We start from the raw sequence: 20,360 nt of genomic DNA, 5'->3' as shown, positions 1-20,360 counted from the left end.
ATAGCCCAGAATCACATGGAGGGCAGGCAGGGGATTGGGCCATAAAAATAGACCAGGGTCTTCATTTGCTTATCTGCCATGTTCTCAAATATTTTTGGCTATAGAAAATGAGATCAAGATGAATTAAAAGAGAGAGGGGTGCCTGGGTGGCTCAGTGGGTTAAGCCTCTGCCTTCAGCAGAGGGATCGAGCCCCATATAGGACTCTCTACTCAGCGGGTAGCCTGCTCCCTCCCCCCCCCCACCTGCCTCTCTGACTACTTGTGATCTCTCTCTCTGTGTGTCAAATAAATAAATAAAAACTTTAAAAAAAAAAGGATGAATTAAAAGAGAGAATGACTTGAGGTAGTGGAGGAACAGCAGCTAGACGAGTTTTCTATCTTCTGTGCAGCCAAATCAAATAAGGCAGACTCCTGATGTCTTTGGGTCATGTTCTAGTTAGGAAGAAAAGATGGGAGAGTTGCTTTAAAGTTGGAGGTAGCCCTTGGAAGAGGTTGAGGTTAGGATCCATAGCAAGGAAAGGTCAGCAGAAAAATACCTGAGTCATGGAGGGAAGGGAAGAGAGAAATACCCTTTATCTGTGTTTCATTTGCCTCCTGAGGACACTTCCCTCTCCTGTGGGCACATGGCTATCTGTGCATAACTTGCATAGGGCATCATAATTGTCATTGCATGCCGGGAGTGAGTGGCTCATTCACAGGGGATGGCTCAGTTCCTATGTGCCATGTCCTCTGCTGGGTCCAATGGGGTAGGCAATGCTAAAGAAGACACATTGCCAGGGTGCCTGGGTGGCTCAGTTGTTAACTGCCTGCCTTTGGCTCAGGTCATGATCCTGGGGTCCTGGGATCGAGCCCTTCATCGGGCTCCCTGGTCACCTGGAAGACTGTTTCACCCTCTCCCATACCCTCTGCTTGTGTTCCCTCTCACACTGTCTCTCTCTCTGTCAAATAAATAAACAAGTCTTTAAAAAATAAAAAACAAAAACAAAAAAGAAGATGACTCACTGCCTGTTTTGGTCTGCTTGCATTAGAGCTGAGAGAAATGGCATGCCCGTCTAAAATACTGGGAGCAAAATCATGCTTGATGCCTTTATTGGTTGTTGCCCAAGTCCCAAAGCAGGCACAAGGACAGTAAATTGTCATCCCTGGAATGCCCCTTAGGGCTTCTTTCTTTGCAAAATGCCAAAGGAATTCCTTGCTATGGCTTAAGGTTTTTGACCAATTTAAAAAAAAGCAAATATCCTGATAAAAATCACCACAAGGAGCCATATTTATGCCTTGGCATAACTGTACTTGCCAGACCCTTTTTTTCTTTTGAAGATTTTATTTATTTATTTGACAGAGAGAGAGAGAGAGCACACAAGCAGGGAGAGTGGCAGATAGAGGAAGAGAGAGAAGCAGACTCCCCGATGAGCAGGTAGCCCCATGTAGAGCTCCATCCCAGGACCCCGGGATCATGACCAAGCCAAAGGCAGTCGCTTAACCAACTAAGCCACCCAGGCACCCTCCGGATCCTTTTGCAAGGGTAATGCTCCAAGAAAAGCTCAAAGAGAAGGCAAGAGAGGAGAGATGAGAAGGTACAGGGAGACTGTGGCTTCTAGAAGACAGTTTTTCCCTGCCTTATCACTGTGTTCAAGAGGAAGCTTCCCCAGAAATTTACATAAATTTGAAAATTTTATGCTGTGGTTCTGAATTCTTTTTCATTCGTTATCGTGATGAACTTTCATGGCACAGGTGGAACGTAAAGGGACCCTTCGTAATCCTGGGCATCACGCTCAGAGAACAGATCTATTTGTCAGTGTCCAGGGTCTAGATTTCTTTAGGTGAGCCTGGATGAGAACGTTTTGGGGAATCTGATTCTTTCATTAACAGTTAACAATTTCTCTTAAAGGTGTAAAAACGCATATCTGGTGATTCCTAGGATTATGGTGTAATTAATAAAAGCTACCATCTGAATTTTATCCTCTTGAAGACAAAGAAGTGGGAGATCAGCAACTTGAAATCAAAATATAACTTGAGGGGTACATGGGTGGCTCAGTCAGTTGAGCGTCTGCCTTCAGCTCAGGTCATGATCTCAGGGTCCTGGGATCAAATCCCAAATTGGCCTCCCTGCTCAGGGGGAGCCTGCTTCTCTCTTTCCCTCATGCCCTCTGCTTCTCCTCTTGCTTGTGTGCTCCCTCTCTCACTCTATCTCAAATAAACAAATAATAACTTGAAAAATCACTGACAATGAAAACCAAATTGAAAAACTCTCTCATAAATTATCAGGGTTGGGCAGATTCATTTGCTGGGTTTCCACACTTCATTCTTGGACACGCTGCTTCTCCGGAAACCTGCTGACACCTAGCCCACTTTCCATAAATAAATAATTCTTCATTTGCTGACCTGGAGCAGTGAGGACGCAGCCCCCTCCACCCCCGCTCTCTGCTGAGAGTAAAATGCCCTCTTGCATTTTTAATGCAACTCCCAAGACTCTGTGTCAAGTTTCCACGAAGTTTGCCAGAGGAATTAGCTGCCCCTTTTTAATAGGCACTTTCAAGAGGTCAGAGAATAAACATTTTTTTTTCAAAAATGACAGGTTTTTAAAAATTAAGTAAACAAAATACTTGATCCAGCATACTGCATTTTACATTTTCACAAAGATTAGTTTCTATAGTTTTGCATCTGGCCCAACACACTGAAATTTACTTTATTTAATACAATAACAACCAAGTTATTATTATTTTTCTTGCTTCCTTTCCTTCCTTCCGCTGCAGATGCGGGAAGCATGACTCACCGTGGACTGACTCACAGCAAGTATGACTTCATGAAACACTCACAGAGTCAGGGACTCAGGGGGCTCAGCCGCCATGACACTGGACATCAAGAAAACACTGGCCTTCTGGGCAGCGAGATGGTCCACTTCTTGATTTTGCAATCTCTTGTGGGAATTTACTTTCTACTTTTGGGTCTATGGTTCCCTGTTTCTAAAACCAAATACATGAATCAAAGCCCTAAGCCAGATAAACATGTATTTAATTTTTATTCAAAGTCAAGGTAATTTTATTTTCTTTAAAAAATACTAGATCTATTTTTTTTAATTTAATAAGTATCTATGAATTGAAACTAGTATAAAAATGGATTTACAGAAGAAAAAAATGACACACACTGGTAAGACGACTACGCAGATGTGACCCCTGTTAACAATTTGGTATATTTCCTTTCTATCTGTGTTCCAACACAGGTTATTTTGTTTTTCATTTGTTCCAAAATTGAAATTATAGTCTGTTACTGATTGGTATTTATCAAGGTACTACTATCTTCCACATCTTATTCTCTCCTAATAAATAGTATCCACAAAATTTCCAATATACCCTAGTCCTTAGAAGCCCTGCATAAGGGTTCCCCAGTGAATATAAACATTTGGTATCATTTCCTTACAAATACAAATTTCAACAATCACTTGAACTATGTTGAGGCAAGTATAGACATTTCGGGATAGGTGGGCAGGAAGGGCATGAGGAGAAGTTGCCAGAATGATTCCTTGGTTTCTTGAATTATCTTCTCCACTAGGATTTCAAGAAAACCACAGTTTGCTTTGAAGGTAAAGAAACAAAGTAGACTTGACTTCCATAGATGAATCTTGGCTCCCATAGATGAAGTGTACCAATTTCCTTAACTCTGATATGTCGGTTTGACGGAGGGACTTTAGTTCCCTCCTCTGTGCAATGATGTCTGAGGCACCTTTTTCCTCTAATATCCTCCAATATTCTCTTGTCTAGCTCACCTGAAGATCTTCCTAGTCAAGGTAAAATTATTGGCAAGACAAGCTCATAAATTCTGTCTCAACGGAAACAAAAGAAACACGGTGAAGGACTTAGCAGTTTCCCGCAAACAACCTGACTGCTGACTAAGAGCATGAAGAACACAGAGAAAGTCAAAAGCCTCTCTAACATCGAATCACCTGGTATTCCTGTTCCGGAAGCAGGTACTTTACGTAGGACTGTATGGTCCCCAGTGTGGTCCCCAGAGACCTCACCTCTCACCTGAAAACTGATTTTTTTTTCTTCTTTTTTTTTTAGAGAGAGGAATCACAAGTAGGCAGAGAGGCAGGCAGGGAGAGAGAGGGGAGGAAGCAGGCTCCCTGCGGAGCAGAAAGCCTGACGTGGGGCTCGATCCCAGGACCCTGGGATCATGACCTGAGCCGAAGGCAGAGGCTTTAACCCACTGAGCCACCCAGGCGCCCCTGAAAACTGATTTTTTTACTTCCAGTTGGGTGTATCCCCCGTGATGACTTCTGACAAGGGCCATTTGAAACAGAGTCTATGTAAGTTGTTACAGTGACTGTCTGTTAACAGTGGTTTCCTTAAATGGAAGCATGTGGCAGTGAAGTCTGACACACAGGAGGTGTTTGTTCCTGAGAGATAACTCAGAGCCTGGCGCTATTCCTTACCACATGCCCAGAGGAAGTGCGGAGCCCGGGATGCCTCAGCCTTCGTGTGAAAGATTGTTGAAAGATCCATACCCATCTGTGTCTAAATACCCAGTTGGGTAAGGAAGATGCTTCGAATCCTCTGACCGAACCCAAGCAGGATGGTTTCTGATATTAATAAAACTCAAAATCCTTGATCTCTTCCCTTGCACTGGTTCCTTCCAAGGCTCAGAAACGAACCTATGATAGCGTTCACATAATCATCTGTTTTGGTAAAATTTGCAAGTGCAAGATACTCAAAGGGCAGTTGGTTGAGACCAGTGTGTCTTTCCACTGCAACTTGGCCTCTGTTCCATTTTCTTTAGCATTATATTGGAGTGGCCATGAGCATTTTCGGGATGTCACAAAGTGGGAAGTTAAATGGAAGAATCTGTTTAGTTTGAGTTTAATGGACTATATCTGTGTAGTTCTGGTAATAGTTACGGTGATTGTTATGCTACTTTAGAAGTCCTCCTGAAGGACTGGCTTCTGGTAATACTCTTGCCATCCATGGTGCTGACTCACCCAGGTTGTGACCTAAAGGTGCAAGGTCAGAGGTCATAGTGCAATATAAATACAGGCACCAGATGTAAACACCTAAGGACAGAGGGTCAAGGTTTGAAATATACAGAACTAGGAGCTAGTCCGCAGAGAGTTCTCCCAGTTATCAGATATGGAAAATGGCAAGTGGTAGGTTTAGTTCTTACAAAGCTTAGTCAAAGCAGAAGTTCTCCACTGGCAGGAATATGCTGAGTAACACAGCATATATAATAATGAACACACCACACATTCTGAAGGGCAAGTATCCCAAATCGACCTCGTGTATTTATGGTATTTCAATCCATAGTAGTTCTAGAAATAATTGCATTTTTGCACCCTAACTATCAACTCTAAAAATCAAATGTGGATCAGTTGTCTTAGTGAGAGAATTACCTTTCTCCTTGCCTATAAAAAGGGACATTATGAAATTGTTATAAAATGGAGAAGCCATCAAAGTGTACATAGTAAAAAAAAATGCAGGGGAAAAACTATTGGACATGTGTGGTAGGTACTTAATATATAAAACAGTAAGTTACTCTCCTGAATTTTTGATGATTGTGGTATTTGACAGCTTTTCTTAAGTTGGTGATTTAATTCATTTTCTCATTGCAAATTAATATTCACTTCCATGTGAATTTATATTCATAATTTGATAACCAATTGTTGAGGAGGGCTCCTTGACTGCAGAGGCTTCCAGCCCCCAGAAACCTAGAGCTGCCTTTGCTCCTCGCCTAACCCTTGGAATGAGAATACTTTCATACTCTACCTATTCTCCATCCTCCCAAGTTCACATGGCCCCTCTGCAGGCTCTTTGCCCCCCTACCTGGCTTACATCTCCTTCCCAGACTCTCTGCCTCCTTATTCCGAATCCCACCTTCTCTGCCACCTGCTGTGTCCCACCCAATATCACCTCAACCCTGTTCTCATCCCCTGCTGTTATTCCCCCGCCCACCTCCCAGAACTCAAGCACAGGTCAAGGGCCTTGGCCTTCCTCCTTGCTTGGGAGAGAGTTCAGACTGGCAGTGGGGACAGCTCGGGAGAGTTTAGCCACTTCCTTCATCAGGTGTTCTTTGCCGCGTGGGCAAATTTCAGGCAGAGAGCCTGAAATGCTCAGTCAGTCCCACTACGGTGGCCTAGCCTTTGGAATCCGTGCCAGACCGTGACAACAGCAGGGAAAATGAGCTCTTCTCAATCGGCAAAGGGCGTACGTAATCTGAGAATTCAAATTTGAGAATTTAAAAACCCCGAGTGGTCAGAGGCAAGGAAGGAGAACAAAGGAGCTTGCTGTTCAAAAGCACCTTTCCGAAGGCCTCCTGTATTAATAAGCCTGCAACCCCTAGGGTAAGGTAGATTCGGGAAAGATAAGCCCGTTACACTCATGCTAGTTTGCTTTGCAAATGCGGGCATCGAAGAGCAGCTTAGAGGCTGCTCCACCTGGAGATCTTTGGAGGCGAACCCTGGACCACCTCATTCACGGTCCCCTTGCTCTCCTTTCCCCAGCCCAAGAAGATATATTTTTCTCATCTTTGAAATAATGATGTCCTAAACCTCTGTCCAAGCATAACATCTCCCGGGGAGTTGTGACAGTGATAAGGAAACAAATATTACAGATGCTCAAAACTATTCCTGTGGCTACATCTCACTTACGCTTCTACAAGAACTAACTCCTCTCTTCTTCCCTGCCTCCCTCCTTCCCTTCCGTCCTCCTCTGGGGTAGGGTAGGAGACAATGAGAGCCCCCAACTATTGAATTATCTTCAGAGAGGAGTATAGTTAATTAATTTATTTTTTAATATTTTATTTTATTTATTAGAGAGAGAGAGCATAAGTATGAGCACAGGAGGTGCAGCGGGGGCAGCAGAGGGAGAGGGAGAAGCAGGCACCCCGCTGAGCAGGGAAGCCCCCCCTCCCCCAATGCGGGACTGGATCCTGGGATCATGACCTGAGCCAAAGGCAGGTACTTAATCTACTGAGCCACCCAGGTGCCCCCAAAGAGGAGTTTAAAAGCACTTACATGTCAAGCAGAATAACACACAGTTAACGATCTGGGCTTTGGAGGCCAACAGGCATGGGTATGAGCCCCTCAGTTCCAAGCAAGAGCCATCAAATCGGTTACAGAAATAGGCAGACCTAACTTCAACAAGTAGCCAACATGGGGTTGGCTAAGTCATCTCAGGGCCCAAAACTGTAGATTTCACATAGACTAAAACTGTCTCTTCTTTGTCATCAAATTACTTTTTAATGTGTTGTGTTAATAGCCTCAGTCAGGAAGCTTAGGATCCATCAGTTCCACTGAATGGGAGGTTATTGTTACTATTTCCAAAATGTTGGGAAATGCTAGTTTGAACAAGTTCAAGTTTTCTTTTTTTTTTTTTAAGATTTTATTATTTATTTGACACAGAGAGAGATCACAAGCAGGCAGAGAGGCAGGCAGAGAGAGAGGGGAAGCAGGCTCCCCACTGAGCAGAGAGCCCAATGCGGGGCTCAATCCCAGGACCCTGAGATCATGACCTAAGCCGAAGGCAGAGGCTTAAACCACTGAGCCACCCAGGCGCCCCAAGTTCAAGTTTTCTTGACTGATTTTTCTGCTCCTTTCAGATGCCAATGTGCACTGCAATTCTGTAAGAGGAGGAAGTAGTAGGTAATGTTTCTCAAATTTCCTTAGCCGTACGATCCAGTTTTTGTGGAGTGTGTCAAGGGACCGGTGTTCTGTGGGGTATAGCTTTGCAAATAATCACCAGTCATAGGAGATCACAACATGGCTAGTGCCTCTGCATATCCTCAACAGCAAACCATCTTTGAGCCATGTGGATGTCAGCAAGCTAGTCACTTGTTGCCTTTTGATCCCTCTCCGTGTTCCTCCAGATCCCCTCTGAGTCCCTGGGCTCACAGCCCTATGCAGAGCCACCAAAGTTAATCTGCTCAACTGAAAATAACTGTCCTCACTGCGGACAGAGTCCTACAGTGAGGTCTACCCAATCTTCACACCATCAAATGTCCCATTGGTTCTGGTTAAATTGAGTTTTCCAACAGAAGTTTTAAAAAAGGGAGACTTTTTAAAAAAGATCTTCTGGGGCATCTGGGTGGCATCTGTTGGTTGAGCGTCTGACTCTTGATTCCTGCTCAGATCATGATCTCAAGGTCCTGGGATGCAGCTCAACATTGGGCTCTGCACTGGACGTGGAAGCTGCTTAAGATTCTCTCTATCCCTCTGCCCCTCCAATACCCCGTCCTTCTCTAAAAAAACAAACAACAAAACAAAACAAAAACAAAAACAAAAAACAAAACCGACCTTCTAAGAAATAGAAACCAAAATGCCATTTGCCCAAACACAAAATAAACTTGGCACCCTGAGCTATTCAACCACATTATTTTGCTACTCCTGCTAATGGGAGACCGTGCCCACTAATTGCCAAGATTGAATCATTCCATCTGAGGGCAGAATTACTAACAGTCGCCGAACAAATTTCCTGCTCTATAAACTTTAGAAATTAAAATACTAATAAAGCACCAACCTTTCAAACACAGGGATAATATTTCAATAGTAAATAAATATTGTTGCCAGGAAAATGGGTGTTTTCTACTCCCTTGCCATGAAAGGAACATGGGCTCTGAGACACTCTGCCTTTGGTGGCAGCAAATATATATATATATATATATATATATATTTCAGACAGAAAGCACTCCTTTAGTAGGTCCCCTTTGCTCTTGTAGTTTTTAAGGTCAAGAAACTGCCCTTGACATGGACAACAGATTCTCCCACCTGCATCTTATATAGGTTAAAGTATTCCAAAGATACCCAAAGAGAAAAACACAAGAAAAGAGTAACAGCTTCCCCAAATCATACATATTCTATATGTATACAGAAATAAAAAGTATATATACTTATATATGTATATAAAATAAAAGTATGTGTATTATATATATAGTAAGAGTATATTATGTGTGTATGTGTGTGTGTGTGTGTGTGTATTATATCTATAATCTCACTAAGGAATCTTTGAAGTAAAGGGGTAGAATTTTCTGACAATACCAACTACCAAAAACGTTCCTATCTCAGCGATCAACAATGGCTCTTCTCTGAACTCCTAGAACACTTACCTGAGCACCATTATTCTGTAATTATCAACTCTCCACTCATTAGTGTTTGCTGTTACTCTCCCCTCGGAGTACTTGTGACCTTCTTCAGGGACAGTGGTAAACCCGAGCTAGAGGCTCAGTAATGTTCGTTGGGTTGAGTTAGGTTGACCTCGGATACCTGCTTGCTAGCTCAGCCTCTACCATTATATCAGTATGATTGGGGGCGAATTATTTAACGTCTCCGGGTCATAGTTTCTATGTATCTAAAACAAGCAAGTTAGATCAAATGATGTCCATGATCCTCTGCAGACCTGAAGACCCCTGAGTCTCTGTTTCTCTACCTCAGAGTCTTTGCTCACAAAGTTAGGATAAAGTCTTGATTTAGCTCTAGGTACAAGCCATTTAAGGGGTTAGGGTGTCTCTCCTTTTTTTTCCAAGTGCCGCCCCTGTGACCTGTGGCTGGGGCCATCTGTAAATGTAGGATGACAAGAATGACAGCCATACAATATGTTTAGAGAATGCTCAGTCGTCTTTCCCTTTCACACTCTAACGCCTGTGGCATGGTGACTGAATTTCGCTGCAGTAATTCCTTGTATTTGCTTAGTGTATTACATTTTATACGATATTGTCTCATATATTTTCTTTGGATGCTCACAACTGCCTAACCAAGTAGGAAGAACAGATATTATTACTTCGTCATCATCCAGATATTGGGACGCAGATACGTGAATTTGTGTACCAGCACCCAAGGGGCTATGAATTCAGCCGGTGTGCTCCCTCCACTGTACTCACTGTCTGAACCAAGGCATCAGGGCTACAAAGTAAGCCTCCTCCTTCGGTGGGTAGGGGTAGAACTGAGGACTTACACGCTCAGCAATTGTTGCTAATGTCTCACACATTTAGGTCCCAGGACTAGCATGATACCCATAAATTAGTCCAATATTTTCCACAATATATTTCATGAAACACTAGCATAATGAGATTTCCCTGAGAAAAAGAAAATCTTGCAGTCAAATCCATTATATTGCATTTCTATTTAGAACCCTTTGTGCAATGAAGTATTATTGATAGTTTTCTGCCTACAGATCCTTGTGAGATCCTGTTGAAAAGCAATATAGGAGTATGAAAAAGACTAATCTCCCAAGAATAAGAAAATGAAACAGGGTCACTAACAGAGAAGGGATTTAGACAAACTTATGGAGGAGAAAAGGCAGCTAGGAGTGTACCAATGGATTAGAGAGGATAGAGAAAGCTACAGCCCAGAATAAATCCAAGGTGGCTGCAGAGGAGGTGGGGGCCATGTTCCCTTCCAGGACCCTGGAGAAGCTGAGGGTTTGGTCTTGGCTAGTGGGTGGGAGGCACAATGTGGGGTTCAAATGGAGTGACTCACTTGGAACAGCTGCACTAGACGACAGCCAGCTGCCTCCCCCAGGTGGAAGTGGCATTTACCTCCAGACTCTTGATGGAAGGTTTTTCTCCTCAGGAAGCCATCTGAGGAGCTGGGGGAGAGCTCGTGCTTCCGGCGGGGGTGTGACAGCATCAGGGTAAAGCCTAGCTCACTCTGGCTTTTGGAGATCGACTCCATTCTGGCTTACCTGGAGGGGAGGATGGTTGATTTGACCTCCTCTGTCTCTGCCTCCATCGGGTAGTGTGGGAAGCTTTGGAAAAGGATCAGTCAGAAAATAAGACCAGAGTTAATAGGGATTAAAGAGTGTATATGCCCAGGGGCACCTGGACGGCGCAGTGGGTTAAAGCCTCTGCCTTCAGCTCAGGTCATGATCTCAGGGTCCTGGGTTTGAGCCCCGCATCGGGCTCTCTGCTCAGTGGGGAGCCTGCTTCCTCCTCTCTCTCTGCCTGACTCTCTGCCTGCTTGTGATCTCTGTCTGTCAAATAAATAAATAAAATTAAAAAAAAAATGTATATGCCCAAAGATGAAAAACCTAATTGAAGAGCTGGGAAATAGTGTTATTTCGGAACACAGAGAAAAACAAAGGGAGACAAATAATAGGAAAGAAATAACAAGAGGAAGAGGCCAAACCCAGAAGGGACACTATTCAGGGAATCAAGGTTCCAGAAAGAAAGATCAGAGGATTCAGAGAGCAGAGCCACCCCTGACACACGGCTCACTCAGGATCACACTTGGTGGGCCAGTCCCCAGGCAGGCAGGGCCCCCCCACCTGGGAGCTAGCCTCCATGCTAATGACGCAGCGATGAACAGTCAAGTGCAAGGCCGGGAGTACAAAGGAAACAGGAGAATAAGGGAACGGAGCAACCAGAGGCACCACTGTCTTGGATGGTGAGGAAGGGACAGCTGGCACGGAATCAAGTGGGGAACTGAGCCATGTACCTTCCGTGTGTGTGAACAAATCAAAGGAGGAAAGCGTGCAGATGGAAGTGTGACGGGGTGCTGCATGAGGGACGACCTCACTGCTCTCACTCATCCCCTGAGGAGTTCCTCTAGGTCATCTCCAAGCCTGGCATCATTAGAAAAGGGCCTTGGATCGCACCCAGTCGGTCCACTTTAATTGCTGTGGTGGGCATTGGTGGTTTCCCAGCACACATCCCGTCTGACATTGTGCTGGCAAACACCAGGCAACACTTGCGCGCCCTCTCTGCTTCTCTTCTCCGAGAACCGTTTCCTCCGACGCTCCTGGGACTGGTGCTTTATACTGGGGTTATTTTTAGCAGCTGGTCCGCGGTGGCTGCTGGGACCTATTGCCTCAAGAGGCTGACGAAAACTTTCCCCCAGAGGAGAGAGGCATTCCATTCTGTAATCTTGCCCCGAAGAGCTGTCTAATTGAGATTTGCCCATTTGCAACTCCCAGAACCAGATACCTCCTTCATGAAAGGCGAGATCAGGTAGCCGTGCTGTGTACTTAGCAGTCAGCAAGAACCGGGCCAAGTTATTTTGGTCAGGAGAACCAGAGTGGCCATTCAAAACCTTTCGTTGAGATAAAGGGGACTATTTGGCTTTGGGGCGGACGGATGCTGGGAAGGTCTTGGGTGGGGGAGGTCTAGGGAGGATAACCCTCATGCTGATTTTTCCCTCGGGTCACGCAGCGTCTGTGCCCCAAACCACATGCTCCCTCCTTACCAGTCAAACAGGACACGGACTGGCCTTCAGGAAAGCCTCTTGAAAGGCCTGTTTGGGAGTCTCTGAGCTAGGTATTTAATCTGCCAGGGCTGACACTTCCTTCCCTGCTCCCAGATAATAGGGGCAGGAGTGGCCCTAAAAAACCCCACTGCCAAAATCATCTTCCTGAAGCACAGTTCTGACCTTGCAACTTCCTAGTTCAAAACCCTCGGAAACTCCCTGCTGCAAACAAAATACACTTCACAAATCCTAGCTGCTGTTGCAGGCCTTCTGCAGTCCGACGCAATCCCCAGATGTCATTTTTTTCTCCATGCTTCTACCCTCAGCTCCCTGACGCTCCATCCAAACTATGTCACTGACTGTTCCTATAAAGCTAGTTTCCCACCTCCATGCCTGTTAGGGACTGAATGTTTGTGTTCTCTCAAAATTCCTATATTGAAGCCCCAAGTCCCAGTGTGCTGGTATTAAGAGATGGGGTCTATAAGGGAATAATTAAGGTTAAAGAAGGTCATAAAAGTGGGCGCTGAGCCAATAAGACTAGTGTTCCTTATAAGAAAAGACACCAGAGAGCTCACTCCCCTCCCTGTGAGGACCCAGAGAAAAGGCTGCCATCCATACAAAGAAAGCTGTCACCAGACCTTCCATGCCAGCACCGAGACCTTAGATTTCTAGGCTCCAAGACTGTAAGAACATAAATGGCTGTTGTAAAATCTCCCAGTCTGTGGTATTTTTGTTACACAGCCTGGGCTGACTGATATAATACCCTTGCGCATATAGTCCCTCTTCATAGAGTGTCCCTTTCACTATTTCCACTGGACCAAATCCTTCAAAGAAAGTCTTCTTTTTCTGTAGAAGGACCTTTTTCTCACTTTCTGACTGAGTAATAGTTATTATAAATATGAAACCTTTCCTACGGAGCTGAAAGTCCCTGAAGTTACTCATCTGTGTGTCACCCATAACTCTCCAACCAGCATCTTTAACATGTGAAAATGATAGCTGTCCTCTATTGAGTGCCTTCTCTGGGCATATGTGAAACGATTTCTGTGTTTAGTTGGAATCTTCACAATCACCTCACAAGGAAGATATTATTATTCTCCTTTTAAAAATGGTGAAACTTACTGTATAATTCTACCTACCCGAGGTCTCTGGGATAGCCTAACTCATCGAGACAAGAGACAGAATGGGGGGGAAGGGGAATGGAGGGTTAGTACTGAATAGATACAGAGTTTCTGTTTTGCAAGATGATAAGAATTCTGTGGGCATACAGTGGTGCTACAGCATGACAATGTGAATGTATTTAATGTCACTGAACAATACACTTAAAAGATGGTTAAGGTGTTACTTTCTTTTTAAAAGATTTTATTTATTTGGCAGAGAGATAGAGAGCACAAGTAGGCAGAGAGGCAGGCAGAGGGAGAAGGAGAAGGAGGCTCTGCATTGAGCAGAGAGCCCGATGCAGGACTCGATCCCAGGACACTGAGATCATCACCTGAGCCAAAGGCAGCTGTTTAACTGACTGAGCCACCCAGGCATCCCTGTTAAGATGTTAAATTTTATGTTAGGCACATTTTCCCACAATTTTTTAAAAACTGGTGAAACTGAGGCTAAAGTAATTTGCCCAAGGCCATCCAGCTAGAAAATGGAAAGGCTTGGATTTAAGCCTTCTCGACCCACTGTTCTTGTTTTGTTTCATTTTGGTGCGTCTTCTCTCCCCTTTGCATAAATGTTAGTGTTCCTCCATGCTCTGTCCTTCACTTTCTTGGATTCTGGGTTCAGGATGAGAAAAATATGGTCTCTCTAGGCAAACAAAGTAGAGTGATGTGTCCCCTTCCTGCAGAAGCGGCCCTATAGACACCTGGTTTCCCAGGTAGACTTGGTTGGATGCCAGCCCCACTCGCCTTAGCCAACCACCCTTGTGTGAGGTACAACCTTCACAGTCAGTGGTGTGTGGATTGGGTTGTCCCAGCTTATGAGAGCCAACTGTAAATCTCCCAACTTGCTGTTCAGTGACGTCACACTGGCAGCTTGAAATTGGCTTTGGTGGGAATATGTGTGCTATGGAAACCAGCAAATACTAAAAATTGAGACTTTTCTCCCCAGAGAAACTGTCGCTAATCGTTTACTGTACACAATGTGCATACTGACTTTATTGGGATCTTTACCCTCTTGGTATGAACTTCTTTACACCAATTACTACCGCTGTTATTTCTACATGCCAATGAGATCTCTACAGCTAATTTTGTCCCTCTTTCTACATTTACACCTGTATGTCTGCCTGCCTATTGGGCACATCAACTTGTATAGGCCAGGGCACATAAAAATGCTGAAAACGGGGGCGCCTGTGTGGCTCAGTGGTTAGGCCTCTGCCTTCAGCTCAGGTCATGATCTCAGGGTCCTGGGATCGGGTCCCAGGTCGGGCTCTCTGCTCAGTGGAGAACCTGCTTCTTCCTCTCTCTCTCTCTCTCTCTCTGCCTACTTGTGATCTCTGTCAAATAAATAAATAAAATCTTTAAAAAAAAATTAAAATTAAAAAAAATGCTGAAAACACTTTATCCTCCTTAATCTATAATGTCACTTTCCATATGGTCTTCCACATCCAAGGAGGCACTCAGTCGCAGATGTTCCATCCCCTAAATAATTTTCACTGACTGCAAGCTTTTCATTGTTCTTTGTAGTAGTGCAGACTCTCATCACCTCTCACCTGTGATATAATGTTGACCGTTCATCTCAGCCAGCTAACTGGCCTACCAGCTTCCATCCTCCTTATCATATCAGAATTTCATAGTTGTTCAAATCTAATCAATCATTATTCTGCTCCATTTTTCATGTCTCCCCATTAACCACAAAGTAAAATCCAGCTTCTCTAGTTCAGCACACAAAACTTCCCACAGTAGGGCCCTAAACTTCATTTTCAGCATCATTTACTCACTGCGTCCCATAACATAGTCTGTGAACCACTAGTTGATTCCAAATAACCTCAGACTATTATCGCTGCTACCTGCTGGCCTTCCTTTCCCCTGCTCAACCTGGGCTCCTGCAGGACCTTTAGATTCCAGTTCATGTGTTGAATTGTGAAATTTTCCTGGGCCTCTTCCCTCCTCCTGAAAGAGCAACCACTCCTTTGCCATACATTATCATCTTGCACGGGTCAAGGACCCTGTGTGTGTGTGTGTGTGTGTGTGTGTGTGTGTGTGTGTGTTCCTCTTCCCACCTATGTTGAGTGTTTGTGAGATTCTTGTTCATTTTTATCATTTTAGTACCGAGTAGAATTCCTGGCCTATAGCAGATGCTAAATATAAATGACCTGGAGACACAAATTTAAATTAAAGTAAAATGATTGAGCTCATGTCACATATCCGTGATTCAGTTAAACACTTTACTCTCCGTAACAAGCCTCTGTGGTGCATATCATACCATATTCTCCAAATAGAGACATTGGCCATCAGGGATGTCAATCATTCCTTCAAGGTTAAAGAGTTAGTAAATAATACAGCTGATATTTCAACTCCATTCTGACTTCAAATTCCATGCTTTTCCCACTACTCCGGGATTTGTTTTAACAAGGAAAACCTTGGTGGGAGAAAGCGGTGATGACCGAACGTCATAAGGGCCATATCTGGTGTATGTGCGAAATGTCACAGCACAGTCTGGAGAGAGGAACTGGGTCTGAGATGGAGGGGACCAGGGAAGTCTTTTTACTGTGGAGGTGAACTTGGGCCCTGTGATAGATATTGCAAAGGGGCTCAACTCAACCTTTCTAAACCCTCCTGGCATGGCTTCCTGTACTATAGAGACCCACCCCCGGAAATTACATTTCTTAGACCCCCTTGCAGCTAGAGCATAGACATGCTCATTTCCACTAAACAAATGCATTATGTGTAAGGACAGATCAGTAGAAGTGAGCACCATATAGCCACAGTATGCATGGAATGTGAGATCTTAGAGCAAGCACCATGGCAGAGGCACTGAGTTCTCTGGCCTGCAGGCCTGGTAGAAGGTTTAGTGCCTCGCCCTAGTGTCCCAGATGCCAGCAGCAGAAAATAGCAGTGGTGGGGTTGCCTCTAGAACCATCCCAATATCTGGTTCAGGATTTCTCCAGGCTGCTTTGTCCCTGGAGGTATAGCACTTAAGCCTGGCCCTGGCCCTCCCAGAAAAATCTGTGAATTTCCTAACACTCTGGAATGAATCCCTCTCTGCTTAAACTACTAGAGTGGATTCTTTAGTCTGCAACTAAGACCACTTACCAATAGAAGCACGGTCGGGGACAATAATAGGCTTGCTCCCCCATTTTCCTGGAGAGGTTATGACAGAAGTGTGCAGCCTCTCTCAGCTATTTCAAGAACAAGGCCACACTGTACATCACTTAGCAATTTGAGCTCAGTGGGTGTTAGGGTTTAAAACAGATACACATTTGTGTTATCTATATCATTTTGGCTTGGTTTTGTGTTTAAATTAATTCAGAAGGTATGATATCGTCCCTATAGACAGGGCCAGTTCAGGCAGGAGGATATCTTGCCTCCTTCTTAATGTGAAATTAGCCTGGGGACCTGAGAGCAGCAATGTTGCTCCTTCTCAGAGAAGCAGATAGTAAGCCCAACTTGCCCAGATACTTGAGTGAGCTCCCGCCGCATGGCTGGAATTGAGTCAGATAACCACAGTTTAATCTTCCAAGCAAGTCTGTGACATAGACAGGAATGGAAAACAAGGCTCCAAGAGGTGAAGAGATTTGCCCTAGTTCAACAGGTTTATAAATGGCCTCACTGGGATGAGAATTGGGGTTGACTCAGAAGTTCACGGACCTCCCATGCTGCCAGTCTGCCCACAGTGGGGCGAGGAAGAGAAGCAAGATCATCATCCCTCTTGCCCTACGACAAGACGCTTACTGGAAAGAAAAGTCCCAGCAACACGAGGGAGAAGGTAATTGAAGGGAGGTGGCAGGCACGGTTTACTGCCTATGCAAGAACATTAGCCTTCAACCTTCCTTAATATCCCTGCTTATTCCAGGTGCTGGGGGAACTGCTTTACTCTGTGGAGGGTGGACCCAACCCCTGTTCTATGGTGTGCCCCCCACTCCCCCACACCTCGTGACTAAGAGGAGAGGGTGGCTATAGATCTCACCATGGACTTGGCTGACCACACCCCAAGAGCCAACCTCCTGGGCTCTCACCACACATGAAAAATAAACCCTACTCTTAAAGCCATGGTCATGGTTCCTATAACAAGCAGACAGATGCTCTTCTAGCTCATATGGGGGTTTGCAATTCATAGGAAATCTTACAAGTGTTATGATGGGGTCACAATAAGACATGAACAGGAGCTCTCCCAGAAGGCGAGGCTTGGAAGTTCTATTCCTTCCTCACCTCAAGTCATGAAACCACTGAGGGCCTGGGGAAACCAGAATCAACCCCATCAGCACATCCTGGTCAGCACGTTCTCCAAAATCATTACAAGGCACAGCTCCCTTACATCTGGAAGTGGGGACTCTTCCTGCCAATCATAATTCAGATGGAGTTCAAGGTTGTTTTGCCAGAGGAGTTGTGTCCTAAGATTGTAAAGACAGGGCAAGTCTCCACAAGGTTCCTCTGCATTTCCTAAGGTCTTGGTCTCTTGGGAGAACCAAAGAAATGATAGACTGCTCTTTCTAAATCTACAGCAGCAGGGACTGTGCCCATGGTGTTCACCGCTGGATCAGCAAAATCTGGCACTAAGCCAGGCGCAGAGGAGACACTGATTCCTACCTTTTACCCCAGTGCCCACATTTCCTTCAAAGTTTAAGACCTGCTTCCTCCATGAAGCCTTCCCAGGTAAATCCAGTCCATGCTCATCTCTGAATGCCCTCTGTGCTTATCTGGAATGGTGCATCACATATTCTAGAAACTGTTTCTCTTGTATTAATTTCTAAATGCTTCACAGTGTTCATCGTTCTCCCTGAGCCAGCTGGTCACAGTCTCACAGAAAGAAACACACTTTAAATTGCTTTTCTATCTCTCCAGTATCAGCATGAGGTCCAGAGTACAGGCTCTGTAAAGATTAATTGACCTTTGGTTTGAAAGGGATGAAAGGGATGCCTAGAAAGGTGTAGACGATTGACTTGAGCCCATGCACACAGCTATTAAATGTTTTATTGTAGAATAAGAACTTACCACACTCACAAGAGAATTATTCAACCTTCACCCTCACATTTGCTCAGTAAACAACCCCTTCCCTCACCCCAGGTAACCTTCCCTGCTTTACCTTGCTAAGTTATTTTGAGGAGGAAGGACCCTCATCTGTGTGTCTGGGTTTCAGGATTAATACTCCATTGGCCCTGGTGACTGAAGCGGCAGCTTCTTTGATCCTCAAAGTTACTGCAGCTTTGATGGTTAGCAACTTGTCCCAGAGAGACTCTCAGCGAGCCTGGGTTTGGCCCATGGATATGGACAGCTTTACTGAGATTCACAAGAGCTGATTATTAGTTGAAGAGCTTTGCCTGAAGAGTTGCCAGTTTAAACCAACTGATTCCTACAAACTTGTAGCACAGGTACTATTTATTAATAGGAATAATTTTCATGGGTGATTTCTTTATTTTGTAGGCATGACCACTCTTCTGTCTCACTAAAGCCAGTCACCCACCTTCTTATTTCCAAACAAAGGAATAAAGAGAGGGGTCTGTGACCACACAGCTGGCTGATGTTCTGCTAGATCTGAACACAGCTCACCCTGGGATAGCATCATAGCATCGTCCTACAGAACTTTCTGCAACAGTAGCAATATTCCACATCTGCTCTTTCTAATACAGTAGCCATTAGCCCCATGTGGCTGTCAAGCCCTTGAAATGTGGCTCATGACTGAGGCACGGAATGTCCAATATTTTTTTCATTTAAATTAATTTAAATGTAAATAGTCACATATGGCTCATGACGGTTGTTTCAAATAGCATTGTTCTAGGATAACCACACCAGTTTATAGAGGGTGGCTACTGCCAAAGAAGAAGATGATCTAGGCAGTGCCCTCCATTCCCACCACTACAGCAGCACAGGACTAGAGTATTTCTGGAGAGGGAAAACACACCCAGCTTTGGCGCAGTCAACACGAGGCCCTTATGTCAGTTATTCAACACCATCCCATATATTTGCTTTGCAATTGTTATCATCGAAACCTCAGGACATTAGTGGTTTCCTAAACAATGCATTCTCTTATATTTTGGCTGTTGCCATGTTACTGCTGTGCACCAAGCCTTGGCAGTGATGGGAGGCTGATGGCTTGTGACAGGCCTGGCACTGCTGTTGACCCGCGGACTCATGAAGGGATGTGGAAGGCTCTGCTAGAGAGCATAAAAATGAGGCATGGCTTAAAGCCCAGATTTCTAATCTTAGTCTTCACAAGATGTTTGTCATGCACAAAACACTTGGTCTCAGGCCTCATTCACGTGGGAGGTCATCTCATATTTTTGAGAGAGTGTCATCTGAAGGTAGAGCTGCCAGTTAGCCCATTTTCCCATGGACACAATACAGTTCACACACAAATTCATTCTGGATGCTTAGGGCCTGGGTACTGGAAGGTAGCTTGAAAATAGGATTCCCTCTTGGGAGTACTAAAGCCCACTCCTAGGATTTTCCTGAAGATCTCATGGAATCACTAGAGTTTGAATGGGAAGAGGTTAAAAGATGGCATTTCCTTCCAGCTTGAGCCGATGAAGGATTAGCTGGGACATTTGTTTTCTGTCTCTTCAAAGGTACAAAATAAAGACTTTGCAAGTGACAACATACTCTCTTAAAAGAGAATGGAAAGAAGGAAGGTCAGCAAACAATCTTTGTCTGAAGGCCAAAATATTTGCTATGCTTGTCTCCCACAAAATCATTTTGGTGTCATTATCATTAGATGTTAGTCCGGTTGGGCTTTATGACTACATTCCAAACTGTGATTCAAACTTGAACTCAAGGGGCCAATGATTGGAAAGAAAGGAGAAGCAATTCAAAAGAATTGGGAATCTTAAAGTCGATTAGGACAACCTCCACTTCTGGCCAGAATGGAACAAAAGAACCCAGATTTACACTTAACAATTAGAACATTACTTTAAATGACTGGTAAAGCAGACCAACTCTACAAAGTGATTGTTTTTGGGCATTGGGAATAAGCAGCACAGAATCCAAATATAGCAGGATGGTCTGTCAGTTGAGGAGACAACACAGTCTGGGGCATGGAAACATCAGGGCAGCTA

General features: G+C 44.5%; 1 protein-coding gene across 1 annotated transcript in view; it reads right to left on the bottom strand.

Moving 5' to 3' along the window:
- Positions 1–11,587: 11,587 nt before the first annotated feature.
- LOC116870339 (chloride intracellular channel protein 5-like) overlaps positions 11,588–20,360 on the bottom strand; it is a 31,582-nt gene continuing 22,809 nt past the window's right edge. The window contains exon 2 of the mRNA XM_032861946.1: positions 11,588–12,007. Within this exon, the coding sequence (XP_032717837.1) occupies positions 11,588–12,007 (420 nt within the window). The remainder of the gene's footprint in view (positions 12,008–20,360) is intronic.

Source organism: Lontra canadensis, unplaced genomic scaffold, assembly GCF_010015895.1.
Source record: "Lontra canadensis isolate GAN:19392208 unplaced genomic scaffold, GSC_riverotter_1.0 scaffold23, whole genome shotgun sequence".
In the NCBI taxonomy this organism is placed as follows: Eukaryota; Metazoa; Chordata; class Mammalia; order Carnivora; family Mustelidae; genus Lontra; species Lontra canadensis.
This window is presented reverse-complemented; position numbering and strand designations above follow the sequence as displayed.